At 46.4% G+C, this 26,138-nt stretch overlaps 1 protein-coding gene across 1 annotated transcript in view; it reads left to right on the top strand.

Annotated features, from left to right (window-relative positions):
* Nucleotides 1-221: 221 nt before the first annotated feature.
* The window catches only part of LOC119444363 (carboxypeptidase Q), a 31,182-nt gene continuing 5,265 nt past the window's right edge, over nt 222-26,138 (top strand). Inside the window, exons 1-4 of the mRNA XM_037708770.1 lie at nt 222-277; nt 12,214-12,607; nt 16,452-16,701; nt 22,449-22,552. Of these exons, the coding sequence (XP_037564698.1) occupies nt 222-277; nt 12,214-12,607; nt 16,452-16,701; nt 22,449-22,552 (804 nt within the window). The remainder of the gene's footprint in view (nt 278-12,213; nt 12,608-16,451; nt 16,702-22,448; nt 22,553-26,138) is intronic.

Raw genomic sequence — 26,138 nt, forward strand, 5'->3', positions numbered from 1 at the left:
GGCGATACACCCAACCAAAAATAAAATTAAAATAAAGTCTCAACACTCTACCCGTTAAAAAACCTGATGTCAGCGCTGGGCGAAGGTATCGCCGCCAACTGCAAGGAATCGTGGGCGTCCGGGCAAATTTTATAGGCGCTCCTCTGCCAGCGTTTCCAGATGAAGTAGACGATTGTCGCTGAATGCAGTAACTAGCTACCCATTCCTGGTGTAGAGGAAAGATGGACCGGTCCTGCGACGACTTACGAGAATCCCAGAATCCAAGAGCAGCAGCAGGGTCAGAAGCTTACAGAATCGACAAATCAGTAGCAGTGCAGCTCGAACACGTTCCCGTGGCACATCTGTAATCTGTTAAAAAAACGTGGTGTCAGCGCTGGGCGAAGGTATCGCCGCCAAATAATAATAATAATAATAATAATAATAATAATAATAATAATAATAATAATAATAATAATAATAATAATAATATATTATTATTATTATTATTATTATTATTATTATTATTATTATTATTATTAATACAAACAACAAATACCAACAACAGGGTCGTGTGCGTATAAAGGTGCTATATGTCCCAGCGTGATACCTTCGGGAAGAAACTGTGGAGTCCGTCCAAAGTTCAGAATAGGGATACATGCCCGGTTCGCAGAAACAGTCACAACAGAGTGAGGGAGGGTTACCTGCCTTGTTAAAAGAGCGTCTAGGGAAGGAGAGATGACGTAGTCGCCGTCACAAATGGCGGAATCAGAGGTCAGTGTGACATACGTCGCGGCGGCTGGTCGAAGGCGAACAAACTCGGCGACACATAAACGCGGCTGTGACTCGGTGGGGAGATCGTGTACAAAAGGAAGTTCCAACTGGAGAAGGCCAGAAGAGCAGTCGATGAGGGCAGAATGGGTACTCAGGAAGTCGTGGCCGAGGATGACTTCATGTGGACACTGCAGCAGAACGGCGAATAGAACTGAGGTCTGGTGACTGGCGAAGCTCACACGCGCAGTGCACATCCCAACGACGCAAGATGTGCCGCCGTCGGCTACACGAACGACAGGCGACGCCGCGGGCGTCAGAACCTTGCGGAGACGACGAGAAAGGCGAGCGCTCATAACCGATAATTGCGCCCCCGTGTCTATGAGCGCCGAAACAGGCACGCCGTCCACTTCTATGTCCAAAAGGTTTTGTCGGGTGGTCAGGGTCAACAGAGGATTTCCGGGTCGGTTGGTCAATGCAGCATCACCTCCGGGAGCTGCACCGGTCAGTTTTCCGATGAGGGACGGCGGGGGTATGGCGACGGTGAGCGAAGGGCAATCGGTGAGCGAGAACGCCGGTTCTGTGGGGACGGCGAGCGGCGATCGTAGTGTGGAGTCGGAGCAGCAACATCACAGTGCGGCAGGTCCTTGCGGGCATGAAAAGGCGAGAACCGGCTGTCTTCTGGGCGGTAAGCGTACGCGGGACGAGGAGACGAAATCTGACGATAGCGACAATGGCGGGAAATATGACCAACTCCATTGCAATTAAAGCATATGGGCTTGTCGTCATGTGTGCGCCACTGGTTTGGGTCGCGGTATCGGAGGTAGGTCGATTGTGGGCGTGGAGGTCGAAAGAAATTGCCGACCGTAGGGCTACTTACAGAACAGATCGGACGGATGCCTGCGTTCGCCAGCTCTTCGCGTACGACAGCTTGAATCAGAGATACTGCCGGGCGGGACTCGTCGTAAGAACGTATCGGGGGAACCGACGGAGACGTAGCCTCAATCTCACGCCGGACAAGACGCAGCAAGTTTTCGGTACCAGGCGGCTGGACGTCTTCACACGATGAGCTAGCGGCGGTATTAGGGAGCCGAACGAATTGTTGTGAGACACGACGGCTCTTTGCTTCTTCAAAGCGTCGGCACTCTCGTATAATGTCGTCGACCGTCGAGCAGTCCTTGTACACGAGTAAATTAAAGGCGTCGTCTGCGATGCCTTTAAGAATGTGGCTGACCTTGTCAGCTTCGAGCATCTTGTCATCGACCCGCCGACAGAGTGCTAATACATCTTGAATGTACACAACGTACGGTTCAGTAGATGTTTGGGCCCGGCACGAAAGTTCCTTCTTGGCGGCTCGCTGGCGGCCAAGTGGCTTCCCAAAGAGTTCCTGCAGTTTTTGCTTGCAAGTGTCCCAACTGGTCAATTCCTCCTCGTGTGTTCGGAACCAAACACGGGCCGTTCCCTCGAGGTAATAAATGATGTTCGCCAGCATTAGAGTCGGGTCCCAGCGGTTGCTCTTGCTGGCGCATTCGTATTCGATTAGCCAGTCTTCAACGTCCTTGTTGTCAGTGCCCGAGAAGGCGCCAGGGTCCCGGAGTTGAGTCAAGACAATCGGTGCTGTGGTAGCCGAAGCTGAAGCAGCGGGCCTCTCAGTCGACATGGTCGAAGGGCCCACGAGATTTCCGCTTCGAAGTTCCGTGATGTGCTGGTGATGTACCCCGCACCTCCACCAAGATGTTACGGGGAGATTTACAGAAACGGGGGTTTATTCACACTATGTACAAGGAGACTAAATGTTGGCCAACAACAACAAAGATGGCGAACCACAGTTTCACCTCTTCCTCATCTCTTCGGCTCTATGCTTCAGCATCTTCTTTGTCTGCCGGACAACTGGCTCATAACAATATTAATACTTTCATTCCCATTAATAAAAACAATACAGTTATGGAGGCCGGCCAAAGCCATTAAAGGCTTGAGCGGCAGAGCCTGGCAGGTAGGAAAACCATGTACGGTACAATAACAGAATAATAATAAGCAGCGAACTCCAGTATAGCATACGAGAAAACAAAAATGATTAAAATTTATACAGTTTCTACGAAACGAATTTTCATTGAGCATAATGAATCACTGAAACACAGTAATGCGCGTGAACAAAATGAGCATACGGTGCTAGATAAGCATGCACTAATCAGGCTGTCATAGTGCAAAGGGATGGCGCAATCACATGCACAAACACAAGCAATTACGGTAAATGAAATAAAATATACCCCTGTACAAACTGATACGCCTTAGAAATCTCTAACTTGCATCTGCTTTTTTTCCAGAAGGTGTTGGGGGGTCATTTATTGAAGTAGGTTGTAACATATTAAGCGCGTGCTCTAGTAACGCACCTTGTGGAACCACGTGGCCTCAAAAAGCGGTCTTCGGGCTTTAAGCAAAGGGAAGAAATGTACGGAACTAGGAAATCACGGGGCTAGAAGCGTTTTAAAACAACCGCTTGCATGAAAATATCATCGAAATTCGGCATCGAAAGTATTTTGAAACGGTCTGCGTCAGCATTCAGGCTCACATCATAAAATATTTTCTTTAAGAGAGAGTGCAGTATAGCATTTATTCTGTTGTACCAGCGAACAGCGCAGTGTCTATAAATCGTTGTTCGATATCGCAGCAGGCTGTAGCCTAAAGCGTATGTTATCATTTTCCGTACCGATAAGGGCATGTAATATCTTATATTGTGTAGAAGGCATGATGCGGCGCGAAGTTTTTTGTAAATGTAAGCAAGGTGGCTGTTTCAAGAAAGATCGTTGTCAAGATATAAACCCAGATACCTTACAACAGATGAATACTGTAATGGTTACAAGAACAAGATGAACAATCTGAACAATGCAAAACAAGAGGATAGTCAAGGACTACCTTCTTCAAAGGATTATGAAAGCAGATTAATGGTGTCTTAGATACATTTATATTAATTAGGTTATTTCTAAACCAGTCCATAGCTTTTGTGGCAGCAGAGTGTAAAGAAGCAATCGCATCATAGTAGCTGTTGGCAGAAGTTACGGTCACCGTGTCATCGGCGTATTGATTAAGATAAACGGGTATCGTGCATCGAGGTCATTTACAAAAGTATTAAATAATAAGGGACTGAGTATAGATCCCTGTGGAATTCCAGCATTAATAATCGTGAATGCGCAATGCACTTGCCCAACTGAGCTGAGCTGACGCCTATCCCGAAGAAAATTTGCTAACAACGACAAGAAAGCACCCCGAAATCCTAACAAGAAAAGCTTATTTAACAACAGACCGGGATGAATATTGTCGGAAGCCTTGCTACAATCAATAAGGAGCGCACAAGCAACTTTATTATTATCGGAAGGTACATTAACTGATCAGAGAAATCTTCCAGAAGGGTTCGAGTGTTTTTCCCCGGCCGGAAACCATACTGACTAGGTGAAAAAATGCTGTGTGTGTCCGGAAAGCATGTCATCGTTAAGAATAAATGTTTTGCTAGTGTTTGCGCAGTAGAAGGCAGAATTGAAATGGGACGATCATTTTGAATCTTATTACGCGTACCGCGTTTGTGACTATTGCTGCTTTCAGTTTTACAAGAATTTCACCACTTGAAATTTTGTGACTAAGTAGTGCAAGAAAAACCTCTAGGATGTATTATATTGTTACGTGTAGCTGATGCTGAATGAAATTTACAATACATTTACACGGAAGCCAACGGTGGCAAAGATGGCGACGCTATATCAAGCAGGAGAACGAACGTCTTCCTCCTCCTCAGTGCAGCCACGCTGTGGCAGTTGTTTCACATCATCATGTTCTACGCAAACCATTAACGAAAATACCGTCAATTCAAGGAGATTTAGTACATTTTAAACTGAAAATAACAGATCTTAGCTCTTCCTGGGAAATTGGAGGCAGATATGCTGATTCACTAATGCGGTGACGCAAAGTGCGCAAAAAATTAATTAAATTATGGGGTTTAACGTGCCAAAACCACGATATGATTATGAGGCACGCCGTAGTGGGGGACTCCGGAAATTTTGACCACCTGGGGTTCTTTAACGTGCACCTAAATCTAAGTACACGGGTGTTTTCGCATTTCGCCCCCATCGAAATGCGGCCGCCGTGGCCGGGATTCGATCCCGCGACCTCGTGCTCAGCAGCCCAACACCATAGCCACTGAGCAACCACGGCGGGTGCAAAGTGCGCAAACCTACCTGTAAGTTTCTGTTTCTAATTACACGAGAGAAGTGGCTGCTAAACTGATCAGCAGTATTCTGTCTGCCGCTGGATAAACTGGAAGGAAAATAATTATACCAGCTCGCTTATTAGCGCCTCTAAAGCTGTTAATTACTGACTATGCTCTCTTACTACTATAACTAACAGCTTTAAATTTGTCTCGCAAATGTGTTCACTTTGCGGAGTGGATGATGGCATTAGATTTATTTTTGAACAGTGTAAATTTGACCCGTAGGTCTGAACATATCGGGGCACGCTTGCATTGGGCCCAAAGCAATTCTCTTTTTTTTTACTGCAGTGAGTATGTCAGACGACATCCACTTGTTATCCAAGTTAGGTTGTTTAATATGTATTGTTCGGGTAGCACTTTCTTTTCAGCTCTCGAACACTTCTACGACCTTGCCATATGACAATGACTTTATTTCCAACAAACATTGTTGGGTGTCCTCCAGGCGAAAAGCTGCGACATACAGCTTGAATGTGCCTGAAGGCCCTCACATGGCGGCTAGTCAGCAGGAGACATTATTGCTAAAAAAAGATTTCCAGTCCTAATGAGCCACCAGCCTATCAAGTATTTTCAGATCAAGCCCTGAAATTAGTTTTTTTTTATGATCTGTGGGTGCTGTCGCAGTATGTGGACAACTCATTGAGCCGCAAACGAAGTAATGGTCAGCAAATTTAGATTTTACTATAGCGTAATTTGCGGCTAGATTCTGCGCGCGAACGATAACGTGGTCAATGGAGGACACGACGAGCTTTCCGGCCAAAATTTCCTGACGAGTCGCTTGATAAGGGAAACATTCAAAGCCCCATTTGGAAAGGCTATCGCAGTGATCTGTCACCAAGCCTACAGTGGGACGCAGAAAGTCAATATTAATGTCGCCTATGATCAACACGTGCTCTTTAAGCGATAAGGTTGACAATGTGAAATCAAGTTCGAATAAGAAAAGCCGTGCATTGAAACTGGGAGGTGGGTAAACCGATTACAGAATCACAAAAAAAAAACATGTGTGCTCAAGCTCAGCGAGATCACTTGAGCTTGGAAAAAGGAAAAAGTTAACTGCAGCTTGGGAAAAGGAAACCTTAACAGCGAATCTCCCATCTGTTACCTATAGAAAAACTGTCATGCCTCCTCCTTTTCTGGTTGAACACATGTTCGAAAACGCTTGGTATCCCGGCATTGAGTACAGTGGAATGCTGTCCGAATAAGTATTAATTTCTGTAAGTAAAAAAGAGTCGAACGTTAGCCGAGATGATGAAGTGATGGCAGAAAACCGATTCCAATGTTTCCGAGTGTTCACATGTGCAACATTAAAACTGCTTAGTGGAGGCTTCGGGAAAAAAAAAGCTCAAGAAAGCTGTGTACATCCTCAGTCAGTGCAGATACTTTCTATGTCAGCCATGTCTAGGCAATGCTATCCAAATCCGAGAAGGCTTCAACTCGAATGAAAGGTGCTCCCTCAGATTTTCTTGCCAGACCGTTTCCGTTTCTCATCCACACGAACTTATAACCATTTTCCTTTCCTTTGGAGCAGACCAGCCGGAAGAGCTCCCGGTTCATACGCGTCAGGTTTTCGTTTATGAACAGACGAGGAAACTTCTCCGGCTGGCAAGATCCGGGAGACCTTTCCGAGCGCGAAACCATTTCTCTTTCATTGATGCGTTCTGTACTTGCACACGAACAGTCAGGCTGGTTCTACATTTCCCCTGGGTCGGCAAACGGTGTGTGCCGCAAATTTCGGCTTCCTGGAAGTTCGTTAAGCTCAGTTGTCCAGCTAGGTCGCACATGAAAGACTTCGTCTTCGGCCGGTTTCAAAGGGAGGCCATGGATTTCAAAATGGCATCGTCAGCCATATTTTTCCAGTTCATTCATTTGCAGCGTCGTTTGTTCTAGATTTTCAGCCTGACGGGCGACTGTACGGAAAAGTGACTGCACTTGAGCCCGCAGCTGAAACATTTCGGTTTCAGCAGTCCCACTAGAGAGCATAGAATCGTACTTTTCCGAAAGGAAATTGAAAGAGGTTTCAATGTCGGCCACCGTATCAGCCATCTTTTCACAAGTTGCCTTGAAAGAGTTCCTCAACCTTCACCAAGAGCGTCTCAACGGTGCTGGTTAGTTGGTCCAGTTTGGTATTAATAGTCGAAAAATGGGGGCCAAATGAGCCATCGCTATGGCTGGAACCTGTACCAGACTTGTACAGTTTGACACGTGCATGATTCACGCTTATCAGCGGACATTTTGGTGTAAGCCCGGTCTGTAATCCTGGAACAGTGTTTCCCTAGATAGAAACTTCTCTTGCAACTGAAACGTACAAGGAATGCGCCCTCTACCGGTTTGTCGCTTATCGAATACGCAGGAGATATTGCAGTGCAGTCAGCGGCAAAATAACCAAATGTCTACGTGCTAAAGGCAGTTTAAGAAACCTACCTGCCAAGAAAGAAGTAACATTTCAGTGACAACGGCCGGTTTGCCGCTGACTACAGCGAAGCACAGGGGAGACATGCTTTATGTACGCTGCGAAAGACACCAGGCGGACCGGTTTACGCTGTCGTGCACCAGGGGATGCTGCAGAGCTGTTCACGGTAAAGTCCCTATATAAGAAAAGTACCGCCATCCTTTGACAAACGCCGCTTCTCTCTCTCTTGTATCTCCGATTGGACGATGATAGCGCGCGCTTTTCACTCCTTTATATTTTCTTTTTTTCCGCCTCAGAGCCATGTTGAAAGTCCTCTGCGCAGCCGCAGTCGCCGGCGGTGGCTGCGGCGCGCGCCCGGCCTGAAAGCTTCAACGTGGACTTTCTAGGTGTGCCACCGTTGACTTGGCTTTCGCAAGCAAAAAGTAAAGAAAAAAGCAAGCGCTTTAGGAGAGCATGCGGCGGAGGAAAGAGTAGATGGCGGTACTTTTCTTATATAGGGACTTTAGTTCACGGGTGGGACCGTCGATGCGGAGGCCGCATGTACCGCGGAGCGTCCGCGGTGCCAACGCCCGGCGACAGTGATGATAAGATCTCAGGGATACCGCCGCGTCCAGCCTGTGACATCTGCCAAGAACGAAGTAACGTTTCAGTGACACGTACACACTATTACAAAGTAGTGACCCACGACGAATAATTTAAAATGAATAATCACACCTAGCGAAAGGTGGTACATGACAGCCTAATCAGACTGCCATACAAATAACGTGATAATATTTATAAGAACTCTAATTGATATATTGAAATAGAATGGAAAAAACAGCACTGAGATCATCAATACTTCTTTTTGGGCGAGTTGGTACATCTTGAAAGTTTGGGTGACAGCGCAAACAGACGATGTGTCCGTGTCTCCCTTCTTGTGGTCGTCTGTTTGCGCTGTCACCCAAACTTTCGATACAATTGAAGCTCTTATCACAAAATTCTGCAAAGCGTTTCTTCACATTGCATGAACCCGCAGCAGCATGCCCATCATACACATTTATGACACAACACAACCTGTAACGAGACGCACCAGCGCGCATCATTGCACGACTCCCCACGATAAGGCTATAAAAGCGGCCTGCAAGAGCTACTTGGCGGCATTTGTTTGGCAGGCACCGGCCGAGTACCGATGGAGGTTGATTCAAATTAAAGCTTGATCCTGATTGAGAGACCTGGCCAACGTTTCATAAATGGTAGCTACAAGCGAGAAAAACACGCACGCACTCGTTCGAATGCATTGTAGTAGCCACGGAGAGGGCATGCTTACGATTTTTTTTACCAAGCAGTGTTGTGGATTGTCGCTGCTTGACAATACTACTTCAGTCGAGCCGAGGGGTGGCCCTGCCTTCGACTTTATGGTCTGGAGATTGAGTGTAAAGCAGGGCAACGTGACCAGAATGTGAGGATTAGGATACTTGTGTAAGCCAGCGGGATCGTCAATGGCTTGACTAACATTGAGATAAACAACAGATAGTCATATTGCTGTATTAAAATATGGTGACATATATATCGGTGATACGAGCTAGCTCAGCATTTATCGCCCGCCCGATTTGACTGGGATGCGCTTACAAATCGTCGGCCATCAAGCGCATTCATGACGGGGAGTGGGGAGGGGAGGGAGAGCTTTGCGTCGAAGCCCATTTTAGAATACTAGGGTGAGGCTTTCTCGTCATGCAGAAAAAATCTAAATAATAATTGTAAAGACGTTTTCATTCTACAGAATTATGTATCTTATCACTTGGTTGACGGAAAGATTCCGCGCTGTGAAACGCATTGACGTGTGCGTCAGGTCGCATAGCGAAAATGTGGTTAACAAAGCGAGAGCACGTTCGTGCGCAAGTTTTCATTACGCCGCAGACGCAGAAATGGGGCAACCGAATAACTGCAGAACTTACCACTGTCTTTGGCGGGCGTGACGTCGCATAGCAATAAGTTACTTACAAAACCGAGAGCAGGTCAATTTGCCGCATCTTTCCTTGTAGTAGCTAGCACTTTGATTCGGATTCTATGCTGCTAATGCTTGTGAATCGGTCCTTCCTCGCAACCATCCCCGCCGTAGCTAGCGATTTGTGACGCTCTATGTCGCGTTCTGCTCACTTCACGATTGTCCCAGGTACTGGCACCGTGCTCACGGGGTTGGGCGTCAAACTTTCGGCAGTTCGCTAACGCCAACAGAAACAGTTCGCGACGCTTATTTCCCAGAGCTCGCCGTCATACTATCCTCATAGTTGCCTTGCCGCTGTCTTCACACATGCTCGCGTGATAGGCACAAATCTAGTGACTAATGTTTGGGGCTTTGGCTTGATTAATGTTGCCGCGCATATCAAATCTAGTGGCTTGTTTCTGAAATTCCACTTTCTAACCCAAAGCTCTCCCGCAATACTTGTCTGTGCTGATTATGTTAAAGCTACATGCATGTCAGCGGTTGCATTTTATTTCACACTAACTTAATTTGCTGCGTGAATTGTTCACAGGCATGCAGCATGCTGACCGCGTGGACACCTGCATCTCTGCCACGGCTGGTGACTGCAATGGCTACCTTACTTGTTTCCGAACGTGTATATTGCAGCGAAGGCGAAAACAATTCTTGCACAGATGAAGTTATTTCCAGGTAACGTGCAAACAGCTCCTATGTTGAAATACGTATCGGTATAAAGGCGATGACTTGAACCTGTCAGTCCAGTCTGTCATTAACTTGCCGAAGTAGAATACCACCGGCCTGATGATGTTCATTAAACGCAGGATTGTTGTGCTATTTAAATGAAGAATTTTATCAAGGATGGGAAACATGAAAATCACCGAACGATGAATGGCAGGCAGAGAAACGAGCGCATTCTGAATACCATAGGGTCGTACACTACAATAAAAAAAAGAAAAGACGTCCTATATTGTTTTTCTTGCGATGGTAATTACATTTACAGTCTAGGCGAATTACCGTCGTTGTCTTCGGCGTCGCCGAATCCTTGTACGATAATATCGTAGGTGCGTGGGAAAGCATGTGAGGGTGAGCAGAGAAGGATAGCAGATAAAGCTACTTACCTTACTGCGTAGAACTTTCTAATAACTTGCTATCGCAATCAATGCTTCGTCTTTTCGGCGAAACAAATGTTTAGTGCCAATCTATCAACAATTCCACGTAACTTCCTGGTATTTGTTTAGTTCTCTTGCTGTTCGGTGAGTAGTGACATAATAAAATTACGGAATAGTTTGCGGCAACGAAAGAACTGTTAGTCACTGTAATTTTTCCACCACAGGCCGCAAATCGACTGGAAAATAGTTTTAATGCGAACGCGTTAAGGGCCCCGTTTCGCAGAAAATCCGGCGTCGGCGTCGGTTGAAGCATCGGCGTCTGGCGGAAATAATCATGCCGAACCACATCATCCCGAACCACCCCGACGGGGCGGGCCCTTCGCGTGGCGGAGGGCGTCAGTGAACAAAAATCCGTGAAAAAAAATCGTAAAGCACGACTTAACCACAACCCAAGGACGTGATATCGTCGGATTGTAATTTGAATATACGAGAAAAAAGCCTCATAATCAGCCAGGGATCTTTGAATGCTATCGCCTTCCACTCTTAAAGGCGAAGCTTAAGCGTCCTCTAACTCTGATGGTGTTTCGCTGTACTTTGGTTCTAGGCAACAATGAAGGTATCTTGAAAACCGAGCCTTCCTAAATTTTGATCGGGCCTAATGTCGCAGAAAATACGGCGTTGCTGTCGGCCTCAACGGCGCCCAATAACGCTATCGCGCTCCACTCTTAAAGGCGAAGCTTAAGCGTACTCCAAGGTTGTTGTTTTTTTTTTTTGAGTGGTGAGGGCAGTAAAATTTGCGAGCGTTGGTGATCGGTCCTGCGTTCGTCACTATAAGGTACTATAGATAGCCATAACTACTTTTAATACATATAAAATTGAATATTCTTCATTAAGGAAGCTATACGAAAAGCGCAAGGAAAACTAGCACGACAGAGAGCCTGCAAACATTTTCCCGCACGCCAATGGTAAGCTTGTGTTCATAAGTGGTACACGCGCTTTTTCTACTCTTCCTAGAGACCTTCATTTTCTCTGTGTCTATCCGGTGCAACGTTCAAATGACTAAATCTGTATCTTACGCAGCAATTAGAAGATACATACTGTTAACAGAAAAATCTCGGTTGTTCACGCTAACACTTAACTAAAGAAGGGATAAACAATGGTGGAACAAGGAATGCCGCTGGAGCCAACGTTTCGATAAGGGGCGTAGTCTCACTCAGGTCTTTGTTAAAGCTTTTTAGAACTGCCAATTGGTCAAATTTGTTGAAACCTTGGCTCCAGCTATATGCCTTGTTCGACAACTGTGAAGCACTGAATTCCTCCGTCATTCAGCAAACTGTCATGTTTAGTGCTACAGTTTGTCACAGTGACACTGATATATCTCTAGCCTCTCATAAAAACTGTAATGGGAAGTTGCCATTATTTAAAAATCGGCATTTTATCAGCTGTCTTCAATTTTTCTCGTATAGAATCGCAGTGCTGTAATGCTGCATCGCTATGTAGTGATCAAGCCATTACTCATAACCAGTATTTGTAACCTTAGACGTCACAGAACAGCTGACTGAGCGGCCTAGCTATAAGCAGCACTGCTTGTCTTCGTTATTCTCTTATAAGCGATACGACACCTGTAACAATGCACTGAGCAGATGATTTTAACTGTTATCTAGTAGAAAATCGATATAAATATTGTACCAGCTATGCATAACATACAACGCCATTTTTTCTATTGCCCAAACAGGCATCTAGTAGATGAAATACAAGGATACGCCCCAACAGTGGAGTCCATCGTCAATGCGGTAGTTTTCGGTTCCGAGCGAAACAAGACGTACGAAGAGTTGGCCACGTTCGTGGACACCTTTGGCGCGAGGTTCACTGGCAGCGACACGCTTGAGAGAAGCATAGACTACATGGTTGAGCTGCTGAGAAGCCGGAACCTTGAACAAGTGCACACGGAGCCAGTGGAAGTGCCACGCTGGATTCGAGGAACAGAGAAGGCCTGGATGACGGCGCCTCGACGAAAGAGGCTCGCCATTTTGGGACTAGGGTTCAGTGCAAAGACAGCCTGTAGAGGTCTTACTGCGGAAGCCCTGGTCGTCGACTCATTTCAAGAGTTGCAGGAGAATCGCGATAAGGTAACCAGGACCAGTCCTGCTTTTTATTCTTTTTAGTGATGCCCTAGTACGGACGTAGTAACATTTTTCAAAGACTACGAAGTCTCTTTTCAGCATAGAAAGAAGATCGTTCACATATGTGTGTCAATCTGACAACTGACACATCAAATATAGTGAAGCTGTATAAGCGAGTTCTCGCACCTCTCGGAAGTGCCAGAGGGTCCTTTTTCTGGCCCACGGCCTCGCTCGATGCAGCAGCAGTTGTGCTACATTCCTGCGCGGTCACGGCTGGCTGTTTTTAATGACGGCTACCACGGAGTCTGCGTTGCAACACCAAGGCGGTGGCTTTCACCGCCGCAGCTGCACAAGCTTCTAGCTGAGACTGAATGTGGAGCCGGCGTAACAAACCAAAATCACGGACTAATAAAATAAATAAATAAACAGAATCGTGTGTATAGTTTTTTTTGTCTATTCTAGTGCAGATATATGCAAATATTATTTTCAGAGCATTTGCGTTCAATGAGAATTCAGGGCTCCGGCGCACGTTGCCTTGCGTTTACATTTGATGTCGGCCAAGCAATCGCCCGCCAGTCTTCACCGCCGCATAAAGACCGAGACCGTTTCGAATTTCACGTAACAGCTTCGACGTAATATTGCCGTTTATGTGACACGTACCAGTGCATGCCATATTTCCCATTTAGTTTAGTTCGCGAAGGTGCAAATTTTTTAAACGCCTCTGATACAGAGCAGTGTTCTATCTTTTGAGGCGATTCCTAAGAGGATAATTAAGAGCATCACTAATGAGCTTTTCAGTTATTGAGTTTAAAGCATATTTGAAAATTTGGCAATGAATCCGAGCAGTAATGATTGTTCAGCAGAAATCTGCAGAGTGGGAGGACATAATTGTTACCCTTTTACGAAAACTGCAAAATATTTCTTGGCGTTGGATTTATGTTGCCGAAGCGCTAGGCGGAGGGTTCAGGGAAACGCCAATCCAAATACGCTGACGTATTTTCTAGCTCAGCAGTTATTGAGTCAATTATTGCGTTTATGCAAAAATAAATATTTAACCATTATTTAGTAAGTCTTTAATATATACCGGAACACTATACTGGATTTGTTGTGCAAGTGATGCCCGCAAGATTAGGTAATCTAGCGTAACAGGCCAAATTGCGCCATACGCGCAAGACTCTTTGGCGCGTCTAAACCAAGACTCGTATTTTACCAAGACTCGTATTTTAGGCTTCACGGTAGCATATCTTCCATTATGATACAATGCCACCTTGGGAAAAAGACCGCAAGAAAGATCAAGGACACAGCTCCAAGCATATGTTGGTCTTCCCTCCAGATGTGCATAGAAAATGGTGAAAGATATCTTTTCGCCCCACCGTCTTCGCTGGGTTCTAGTTGTGTTCACTTCGAATTCGGGTTCGCAACCCCTTTGTAAAAATATTCCTTCTGTCGAGTGTTAGTGTTACAAACAACCTTACCGACACATCCGCTTATATGTTGTGGGTGAGTGATAGCGTTGGTTTTTGATAGACGGCCGTCAATTCATCAATTAACTTGTATTATAGCCTTTTTTTGTCTTCCTCAAGTGCAGCAATCTATGTAATGCATGGAAGAGAAAGTTAGTGTTCCTTTTTAAAACCGCTCGTAAGCTCTATGTGAGCAATAAATTTTACGACTTCTTTTTTGCGAGCATGCAAACCACGCTTGTTGCGTCGTGTGTTTGCTGTTTATTGCCATCAGCCTGAAACATTTGTTTAGCCTTTCGAGCGTGCTCCTATTGTCTATTTATAATGTTTTCCCGCCTGAAATCCAGAAACTAAAAACAGCATCTCTTAAAAACTTACTGCGCGCTATTACACAAAAGGACATTTAAATGGAAATGTTGAAACATAAGCTTTGCGTATCCCAACCGCGTTTGCGTTCATCTCATGGTAACTCAAATATGCACATGTGAAGTTCGACACCAAATTCGAATAGTTTTTAGGGGAGCTATGATTGCTCGTGTGAAGTGAAGTGTGATGCGTTTTCTTTTGGGGAGTAAATTTGAGCAGTACCTCTCCAAACTTTCATGATGCAAGTGGAAGCAAAAAAAATAATATAATAAGGTAGTACTACGCTGTCTGCCTGTCACACCAGAATTGGAATGAATATTCGTCTGCGCCAAGTGGCCAAACTCCTACCCGCCCTAATTAAGGTTGCATTGCGCCCTCATGGCTAAGTTTAAAAAAAGAGTACAGAAGTTATATTGTATTAGGCATCTTAGAAGATATATTTACGAGTAGACGGCGCAGGAAACTGGAATAAAAATTAGCACATTTTCTTATTAGGAATCAACTTTATTATTTCACTCATCTCCTAGTGGTTAGCTGAAATGCCAACAACTTGTAAGCATTTATGAATTGTGTTCGTGTAGCGGGCCCATTTTGAATGCTCAGTAACATGCCTGGTGTTGTCGTAATAGTGCTAAAACCAGAAATGAATGGACATTATGCTTGACACAGCTTTCAATCGGGTTTTCCTTAAGTAACATAAACGATTTACGTGTATTCAGTCTATCAAGGTGATATATATATATATCGCTTTTAGACGCCCGTGCAAAACCGATTCTAGGTCTCCCCATTTCTAAAAATTACTTTTTCAGAATCTCCCTGCAAGTTAAGTGCACCTTCTTAAAATAAAAGCATCCATTACAGCATCGAGAATCCGCCCGTCTATATTGCTTCGCGTAACAATATTGACACGTGTACTTGTTTATCTTTCACCGGTGACCGCGTTTCAGCGGCCAACAAATGTTAAACTTAATCGCTAGGCGCAGGACGCGCCTGCATGTATCGAAAGTTTCTCGAACGTTATCGATGCTTCTATCCGTTGTCTGTTGTCACCGACGCTTATGTAATCCGAATGCTTGAGCGATGCGAATTGAATAGTGTTTTCTGGAACCTTCAATGACTCATGTATAAAAGCCGACGCTTTTCGCCGCTGATCAGATTTCAACGATCGCCGACTGTGTTCGCCGTTGTGCTTCCAGCGCAACTTCCTTTTGTGGCCACAGATTCGCCAAATAACAAGTCCGTTCCCTCATTCACAGCTTTGTGACTGTTTCTTCACCGTCACTACTACGTGACGATATATTGTTACCGGTAGCGGAATACAGAAACGCCAAAGGCATAACCGACAGTAGTACTGGTCGCGACATCTTGTGACTATATTTGAAAGCACAAGACACTAGAAATTGTTTTATGTCGCACGAGTTTTCTCACTGAAAGACAAATAAAGAGCCACAGTATGTTAATAATTGATGTTGCTAACGCCACTAGAACAGGGGAATAAATCCGTTAAGGCACCTAGCTATCCGCGCTCGAGTTGGATTCCACGTCATAAGAAGGCGGGAACAGCACTGCTGCCCGCGTCAACGTATTCGGCATACTGTAACGTTAATCGTACACGGACAAGCTAAAATGCTTATATTTGGCCTGTGAGAATCAGCTATGATAGCCTAATAATATCGTCAGATTATCACAAAAAAGCTACAAAATAACTTTTCATATGTAATTGGTGGGTGTGACCAGCATGATTTAGGAGACCCCTTCATTCAAGCGTGATAAGAAAGAAGCAATACTTTCTGTAATGTAGTTAGGCGGCGAAAAACGCTTTCTTTTCTATCGGCATGTTACGACATGCTCAGCATGGGTTGTGTGGACAGGTTGAACTTTTGAGCGTGGTACTCACGTGAATAGTTTGGTTGCATTTGCTTAATTTCGAACCTCCTTCTTTAATTCTTTATGTTGACAGAGACATGCCAAGCTCTTGACATCCTCGTGGGCATTTAAATGAACTTCTTTTGAAATTAAAGGCCAGGGGAAGGATCGTCGTCTTCAACCAGAAGTTCGTCTCCTACTCCCGGTCGAAGGAGTACAGGTTGCGAGGCCCTGCTGTGGCAGCAAATCTAGGCGCTGTCGCAGTCCTGGTGCGGTCCTTGACTCCATTTTCAATAGGGTCTCCTCACACCGGGTACACCGTGTTCTTTCCGAATGAAACCAGCATACCCGCCGCGTCCGTCACCGTGGAAGACGCCGAGTTGCTAAAGCGGCTGCAGAACAGAGGTAATTCTCGCATCTTTTTATTAGTTTGTTCTTGCAGTCGAACTTGAAATTGCAGTTTATTTGTTTCATTTACAAAAGACAATTAACCGCAGAGAACAAGGCTAAAGGTATTATTTACACTTGAGTAATGTCCTGACAAAAGCACAAAATAAAGCAAATACAAGCAGCTTATTTGTAAACACATAATACAATAGTAATGTGCACACGTACAGCGGTAAGTGGATTCAAAAGCGATACTCGTAGCGGTGTCTGCCGGTGCTCTTTGCGCCACCCCTCATCCCTGGGAACAACAGTTTTATTGGTTGTTGTATGCGATGAAGGCAAGAACCTCAGTAACGCATAGGAACTGTATTTGGGTCCCCGAACGAACACGCAGTGCCCTCCAGTTCCACAAAAATCTCCGGCCGCCATGCGTTTCAATATGACGTGTCCGGGGCTCCAGAAGTGTATCTGATGTGTGGGGGCGACGTCTGGGTGCTCATGTCGCATCATGTAGTTAACCTCTCTCCCATGTATATATATATATATATATATATATATATATATATATATTATATATATATATATATTTATATATTACTGCTTTTTATGAAAGAATACTTTATTCTCAAAACACAAAAAGCGTGATTTATTTCATGTGCGGGTAATTCTGGTGTCCGGCACTGTATGGAAAATCAGCGGATTGTGTATTAAATTACGTACCATACATCTAAGAAATTTCATACGTTCTTCGAATGATAACTGTCCCCTCGTTTGGATTTTGAGGCGACCAGAAGTGAGCATGCAAGTGCGATGTTCGCAGGGTCTGCTGAGTTCTCCAAATACACGCCTACTCCTTTAGGAAAGTGTACTTTAACGAAATCAAACTTGCCGCGCACACCCCTGCTAGGCGTTTCACCGACCACTGACGAAGCGCAGTGCAGAAAAATGAAGGATGCAGCCTGATAGAATCTTCGGAGATTCAATAGTGAGAACGCACATATTCAACAATGAATGAGAACTTCAAACTAACGGTTTAAGAAGGCTTCCAATGAAAGAATACATGTCAACAAATATACGGACGTATACATACAGACATAGCATATACACATATAAACCATATTAAAACGATGCACAAAATTAAAAAAAGCGCACTTTTCCTTCAACTTCGGTTCATACACAAGAATTTTTTTATATACAGGGTGTTTTTTTAACTGCACCAAATTTTTTAAATCATAAAAATATATATCTTGGTCACGTTATGTTTAGCATTCGAGTGTATGGATTGGCGGTCCTTCCGTGTGGCCAAGGCGGTTAGGGCCAAACCAAAATAAAACGCGCATCAAGTTTCACGAGTGATAGGCTAATGATTTAAATCGTGCTTTTCTATACACAGGCTTACGCCGACATTTGTTATCTTCTTGCTTTTCATGGGTCTGGATAGGGGCAAGGAAAAAAGGAAACGAAAGACATCCTCAAGTCGTGGCACTGAGACGTGCTCCTGAAAGGGCTCTCGACGTAGATAGAAAAAAACACCGACAGAGAGAGTCTCAGAAATCACAAGCTTCCAGAAAATTTAGTTTCAGGGCAAAAACCGGAAACAGCCCGGCGCCGATCAAGGTGAATTTTGTTTCCTAACCGACCTTTCGGCCCCCACAAGTACGGAAGCCTTCATTTAATTTTTTTATATTTGTAGCCTTGTTTTATTGGCCTTTTAGCCTTTGTTCACAATGCTAAACAAGGCTCCCGTGGGGGAGGGGGGGGGGGCGAAATGCGAGTTAGGAAACAAAAATTTTCACCTTGGTCGGTGTCTGTTTCCTGTTTTTGCCATGATTCTTCCCGACGAGACGAGATTTTATCAGACCCTCGACTTCATGTTTAAGAACAAGGCTTCCGTGTGGGGGCCGAAATGTTAGAAAAAAATCATGAGCCACTACACCCAGTGAAGGTGGGTGACTATTGAATCTGTTGAGCACACGACACCGAGGTGAGACAGAATGGGGAGGTCGCGTATATTCAGATCCAATCGAAGTGGATCTTCGCCGTTGTACGATCGGATCTTAGCCGTTGTATCTCCAGGTGAACGCGCCGAACGAGTACATCTACGGCACTCCTTGCTCGGGGGCGGCGGCAGTGCCTCTTGCTGCTGCTGAATAAATTCGACTAAAATCTGTTGTTATCCTTGTTACCCTTGTTGGTGTGACAAGGGTAGCTCAAGGGCGCGTTACAGGTCCCGGAGCCCACATCCGGGTGTCTACAGGGGTATGTGCACGCCATTGCGCTTGGACACTTTCTGCACTATCACTAGGATCGGCTTACATTTTTGCACACACACAGGAAAAATGCGCGGAAGCCTAGCAATAAACAGCGGCGCTGTAAAAACATTTTCACCTTGGTCGGCGTCTGTGTCCTATTTTCGCCACGATTCCTCTCGACCAGACGATCTTTCGTCAGACCCTCGACTGCAAAATATTGTGTCGTTTGTTGAAGGAACGGAGCACCCTTTAACTAGTCAAAGGAGGCGCTAGCCTCACGGGTGTAGGGAGGGCAGAAGAGGGGTGGGGGGTCGGAACAGCTTTGAATGTGGGGGCATGCCCCCACTAGTTTAAAACCTGCGGGGTCGACTGCCTCCACTGCCCCCCCCCCCCCCCCCCCCGTTTTCGGAGCCCCTGATCACGTTTTAATCGCCATGCACTGTAAAGGAGCGTTACGAATAAATCCAACGCAAGAAATCCCAACGTATCGAAAATAATATTACACGCGCGTACAAAGGTATCACCAGCACAAGCCAGAACCCCCTATGTTGTTTCGAGACACTGTATACAGAATGCTGACCTAGTCCAAACGTAACACTGTCAGATGCCTTGTCAGAAACTGCAGGATACATATGCAAAATGTCAACGTCGCGTTTCCTAGTATTACGTCGGTCTTTGTATAACGCATACGGGGAAGGATACCCGACCTTAGCGAAATTCACCGTAGAGGTTTGGATGCACTACTTTTGCCTCAGATTTGGCGACAGGCTGAGGGTATATCGAAGTGCAGCGCTCGATACCTGTATTTTTTCAAAAGCAAATACCCGTTTATGTGTAAAGAAATGATTATGGCTCTCAGCTGCTAGTGAACAAGCTCCGGCGCAGCGAGACGCTATATAAATTTACGCGCGTGGGCAACCCCGGCCAGGAGCACCGAATTTTTCTGGGGCTTAGCACCCTGTATTATGATTGAAAATTGTACACTCAGTGTGCAACGATTCAGCGACACAAGCGCGTGTTTCAACATGTATTAAAAGTAAATAATGGAACCAATATAAGGTTTCTTGCAACAATGCTCACACCATTTACTAAATTATTAGGCACACGTTGTTAACGAGCCATCATTGTAAATAATGTAGACACTCCGTACAATATCATGAGCATTACCGATTATCCAGAACAGAGCGTCTCCTTGAACCGCTCAGGCACTCCTCAAGAAGTAACCTCAACAAGACAATTCGGCTACCTAAAAGTCGCAATAACATTCACGAAAACACTGTTTTTCCGTCATTTATACCATACCGGAATGCACTACGATCACCTGCGGGGAACGCCGAAACGATCGAAACCTTTGCTCAAGAAATCAAACATATGTATTTCTTCTAAATAGTGTGGTAGTACGTGGATAAATGATCAACAGCACGGGGTAATGAGTCAGACTAGACGGTTTATTATAAACTTTTACTTTTCTCCCACTTTGTATTGGGTTTGTGTGTTTTCGCATGTGAGCTGAACACTGTATTGTTAACAGTGTTGTTTACACTGTACTCAGCATTGAATTGTTTTCAAATTTTTTTCTTCTAATCTTGGATGGTGTTCGTCTCTTTCATTATGCGACACCGTTGTAAATCAAGTGCGTATCATGTGTACCACTCCTGCATGGACTGCGAAGGTCTTCAGTATATTGAAATAAAAAATAATGAATGCTTCGGCAACAAAATTACCTGTAATGAAGCAATCTGCATTTCCTGGTGGCGGGCCAAATTTCTTTCATATGTATGTGAGCGTCTTTACAGTGAAAACTACAGCAGCATGTTCGCCTGTGCATTCAGGGAAAAATTTAAGCGTATCGGTCGGCTTTTTCTTGCTTTATAATGAACGCACGTAGCGATGCCGCCACTGCCCTCCGCAGCCATCACTGTTCTCCAGTGAGTATGGGGAGCATTGGCTGGCACAAGAACAACACCGCGCAGGAGAGTGCCGGCTCTGTACTAGCAAGAGATCAGCGGGCCGAGTGTAGCAAGCGCATGTTGTAGCAAGTGGCACTAGCGTGGCCCTGATGGCAAAAAAAAAAAAACGAAACACTACACAGATAGACCTTCGTGTTGTTGTGCCGCAAGATATATACATCGATCTGTCCAATCTGGAGCCGTAGAAATGACGTGAACTTAATCGAGCGCTTGCCGGCCCTTCCCTTCACGGCTTGACCCTGCCCTGACCAAGCTTGTACTATGTGCGTGTGCATGCGCAGAGAAGCGGCGAAAATTCATGCATTGTAGAGGCAGGAAATAAAAAAAAACATCGCAGAAATGCTAGGCAGCGCTGATTCGTTGTATCGCCGAAGGTAATGGAAAAGCTGAAGCCACTTGTAGTCGAGAAATTGGCAAAATAACGATACCTATAAGGAGTGCATTCGTATTCTTCCTGCTTACTATGTGACCAAACAAATTTCTTCGATGACGGTGGACTCATTCTAAGCGTGGCTTTCGCCCTAGGATAAATTATGTGGTTGTGTTGCCTTCTTCTCTAATATGCTACCACACACAACACCACCTCCGTGCTAGAGCACTTAAAAGTTACTTTCTTGCCACCAAATTTCACCATGCTGTTGCAGCCATAATTTAAAATGTTAGTTTCTGCTAAACCACATTGCCGTACAATAATGCTGCTGCGATTTGTTCTAAACATCGAGCACATGGCCAAGAATTTCGAATAAGCCGTTGATATAATTACAAGTGCTCTGTGGAGCGTGTCGATAGACTTCATGCGTAAGTGAAAGTGGAAGGCTGTATTTCCTACGAATCGCGAGAGCGCTAGCTACGCACTTGACGATCGCATTGATGACGGCTAGTGGTTCCATCCCTGCTACACAGATCCAGGAATCACTTGCACGCTGCTTGTTGCCACGCAGTAACATGTATAACAGCTGACGAATACGTGGCGGTTCACGACAGCGTCGACGCTGTCAAGGACGGGAAGGAGGCAAAGGTCGATGAAGTCAGCAGTGGTGATGAGCATGCAGATGAACGACATAATTTCATGACAAGGGTCTCAGAGAATAGCAGCATTGGACGCCCTGAAGCTCCCCATCCCGTCACTGCCTGACTTTCCAACAGAGTATGGCGTGAAAGTTTGATTCCATAATGTTTGCTGCAGAGAGACATTCCGTCGCACAAATTTTGCAGAAAGACAAAAACCGACTTCGTACACTAAGCACCACTTGTATCATAATAAATAACGAAAGGCTTTCTTTTGCTGAACGTACGTGTTACAAGCATGCTCTTTTGCAAGAGGTAAGGTGCGGAATTTTTACAACGAAGTGGCCTGTATAACGAATGATCTTTTAGATTACAAGCGCTTCTTTATAAATACGTTTTAACTGCACAAATATATTCGCGAATGCGGTGTCTAACAGCTTGTAAACTTCGCAAACGAGCGTTGAGCACTGAGGTTTGACGGACAGAACTTTTTCTTTTTTTTTCATCACGAAACTTCACTCTTAATATATCGCAGGCGTTACAGTCTCCGTCAAGTTGGTCATGCGCAACAAGAATCTCTCTTCCGGAATCTCTCGAAACACCGTAGCGGAAATTCGCGGAAGAGAGAAACCTGGAGAGGTAGGCTTTTGTGCTTTCTTGTTCTGAATGTTCCTCTGAAGTTCTGAAATCGCAATAGTAAATTCTTAAGCTGATAAAGACGGAGTGTAGACCGTAGTTTGGTATGCAAAATCTTATTTGCAAACAGAAGAGTCATCTTTACAGCAGCGGTATTCTTGTATCTTGTCAAAACTCTACCTAGCTCTCAAGTTGAGCAAAGTTTTTGTTTCTACAAAGCGAAGACTTTGGTTAGTATGGCTGTGCATGCGAAAATGTGACTTTAGAGTGCCAAGGTTAGGTGGTAAGACTTGTAGAAAGCACACTAAAGCTACTGGCTGATGCGTTTTGCGCGCTTCATGGATTGCAGTTTACATTATAAAAATGGCACTAATACCATGAAACGGATAGGAATGTCACTGTAGAGTGTGAGTTAACCACCGCTGGTCGTTAACTAATGATTTGGCATAGTCGCATAAGTATGCTACGAGGGCTCATTATTCCCTTTACAGAAATTGGGTTATTGTAAGAACCACTAAACAATCAGTTATTCGAATCCAGAAGGTACTGAAATTTGGTATGGTTTAGTTTTTTGAGTTCTTTACCTTCTGGAGAAGACAATATTGCAATCGAGTTTTAAGCGAGAAAAAGAAGATCGCTTTCTGAATGTTTTTGGTCACTGGTAGTTTTAAAAGTCGGAATTGACCCGACTGGGTACGAAGCCTTGTCCCAGTATATATCAAATTTAAAATGCGTTACAAAAGGACAAGTATATTTCTTGCATTTCAGATGCACGTCTGATGTTCAAGCATTTTTCTGAAGGCATTTGAAGGCCAACAGATAATAACGGCCGAATTTCTTTGATTTCTACGACGAAGTCATTCTTCACTTCATGTGAACCATTTACACAAGTCTCCTTGAAGACAGGCGGTCTAATCGACGTGTTTTTTGTTTTCTTGTGTACTCACTGAGCTTTAGGCGCGAATGCGCAAGCGGCAGAAGGAGTATACTGAAGCGGTGGCGTGTGTACTCTTGTAGCGCCCACCAACGCCGCAGCGCGGAGCGCTATGGTCGGCGCTGTAAAGAAAGAAAAATAAAGAAGCGCAGCGCGTGCTCGGGGCGCAAGCTCGGCACGCGCAGTGTCGTTCCAAAAGCCAGCCACGCTGGTCGTCGCAGCCCCGTCGCTCGGCTCGCCGCCTTCCCCCTTCTGATCAGGGACGACGGCACGGCTCGTACAGCCGCCGTCACGTCCCTTCTACATTGGTGACCCGGGAGAACGCGCGTTCCACCGAGCGACACGCTGCCATGGCTCGCTGGCCGGAGCCGCAGTTCGACCCACCACTGCCGCCGTTCTCTTGCAGCTACGTCGGCGCATGGTTCGCTCAGTTCGAGGCCGCTCTGGAGCTTAACCACATCTGGATCCAGGAGTTCAAGCACGCGGTACTCCTCGACGTACTGCCGCTTGCTCTCCAGCTCCACCTCGGCGTTCCACCGCCTGGCCCGCGCCCGTACGACGAACTGCGGCAGCGCGTGCTCGACTTCTTCGGCGCTGCCTACCACCCACTTCCAGTGGCTGACCGCACGGTGCGCGAATCGCTGCCTGCATTCCCACCGCCAGCGCTACCCGCATCTCAACCTGTGCCCGGAAGCCACCACCAGGCAAGCCTTCCTCCCTCGACTTGCCCCGATACCGTCTTGGCGACAACCCGATGCGCTACCGCACAGTCCCCGGCCTCCGGCTCTCTCCAGGGGTCTCTTACGTACGAGTACGCGCATAATGGCGTCACCAAGGGTATCGACACGACCGCGATACCGGCCACGCCATCGCCTTGCTCGCCTCCAACGATGATACGCGACAGTGGTGCCATCACTGACCCTACGCCGGCTCCTGTGCCTCACGCCATCGGGTCTGGCGCCAACGACGTCGCTCCTGCTATTCGGTCCCCGACCAACGCTTCACCCGAGTTTTCTACGCTGCCGGCTGAGCGAGCCTCCAGGTCAACGCAAGAGCCCTGCCCCGTGCCGTCTCCGCTGCCTCCGACCTTGGCAACTGTCGATACACCGCGGCACCTACAAGCCATCGAGAGCGACGCAGCAGCTGTAACCTTCGGCCCTGCCCTGCGCTGCCCGTCCTCTCATTCGACCGACTTGCCATTGGGCCCTTCTGGCGACCACGCTGCCAAGTCAGACGTTGGGGGCTGTGCACAATCGTCGCGCGACGAGGATAGGGCAGCTAGACTGACACCATCATCCCGCGACGCGAGCCGCGATGCAGTCTCGCGTCCACCGTCTCATCCTGTCCTTCGCGTCGTGCCCGCGTTGGATATCTCCAGGCAACATGACTCGGCTGCTTCTGCTCCGGCTGTCCCAGATTTTCGACTACCCGCACCGGTGCCATCATCGAGCGTCGTCCGACGACGCCTTCCTGGCTGTCACGAGCGCCAATCCCGTCCAAGGCCGTTGACCGTGGCAAGACTGAGACTCCGGCCCGCGCGTCCCGGACCCTCTTCTCTTGACTCGGGCGGTGTCGCGCGCAGATGTTTGCAGCTTGCGACCTCTACGATGGGTAGGGCAAACCCTGACAAGCGCGTGCTTAAGCCACACCCACCAGAGCTGACGCATCATGCCAGCGCGTGACGACCGCGCTAGCGGCTTGTCGTGCCCACCAATGACTGCGCGCGGTTCCCGTTCGTTCCGCCAGGTCTGCGTGAACTGCTGCAGAGGCGTCTGCCTTCACCCTCTCCGTGCCGGCCTTCTGTGTACCGTGCGTCCGCAACGCCACTCGCAGCCTCGTTTGGCGCTGAGCCGTGCTCCCTCAAGGGCTGCAGAAGATAGCGCCAACCTTTCCCTTTCCCTCAAGAACCACTTATCATCAGCCTCGTCCACCGGAAGGACTTGCCAGTTCCATTCGCCTCCAACGGACTCGCTACTTGGACTGACCCCGGACCATTTTGAAGCTTTTTGCTGGCATTTAATGTATCGCCGTTCCGTCTGGGCGGGGGGCCCTGTAGCGCCCACCAACGCCGCAGCGCGGAGCGCTATGGTCGGCGCTGTTAGGGTGCCTCGATGCCCAGCGCCGCCGTCCAGGGTGGAGACAACCCCGCTGGCGCCGCCATATTGTGTCACACGAGCTGAGACTCAGCTACGCTTGCGTTCATAAAGTGTTACTCGCGGCGCGCTTCCAAGTGCTTTGCCTTGATGAGGATTTTTTTATCGGTGTCCCATCTGCATATCTTTATAACCAATAGCCGTTAACTCGTCGAAGGTCGAAGACGTAAATGTATGGCGCCGGGAACATGCCCCAAGTTGCCTATTCACATTTAATATGCCGTGTGTATGTTTAAAATACGCACTATTTTTTTTTTGCGCTTCGATGCTTGGTATATAAGGTTTGCGACCCCCTGTGTGTGGAAGTTTTTCTTTTTCGCTGTTGTATTTTGGTTTACACGTCACGCCTCCTTTACCGTAGCCAGCCACTCGCGCACGGCGGTTAGTTTCCCTTGCGTTGCGCGTGCTCTTCGCGTTCGTTGCAATTATTTGACGATATCTACGCGCAATTTTTCCTTTTTTTGCCCACAAAACTGTGTGCTGACAGGATTAAGCTGGTGTA

Source organism: Dermacentor silvarum, chromosome 3 (assembly GCF_013339745.2).
Source record: "Dermacentor silvarum isolate Dsil-2018 chromosome 3, BIME_Dsil_1.4, whole genome shotgun sequence".
NCBI classification, from domain to species: domain Eukaryota; kingdom Metazoa; phylum Arthropoda; class Arachnida; order Ixodida; family Ixodidae; genus Dermacentor; species Dermacentor silvarum.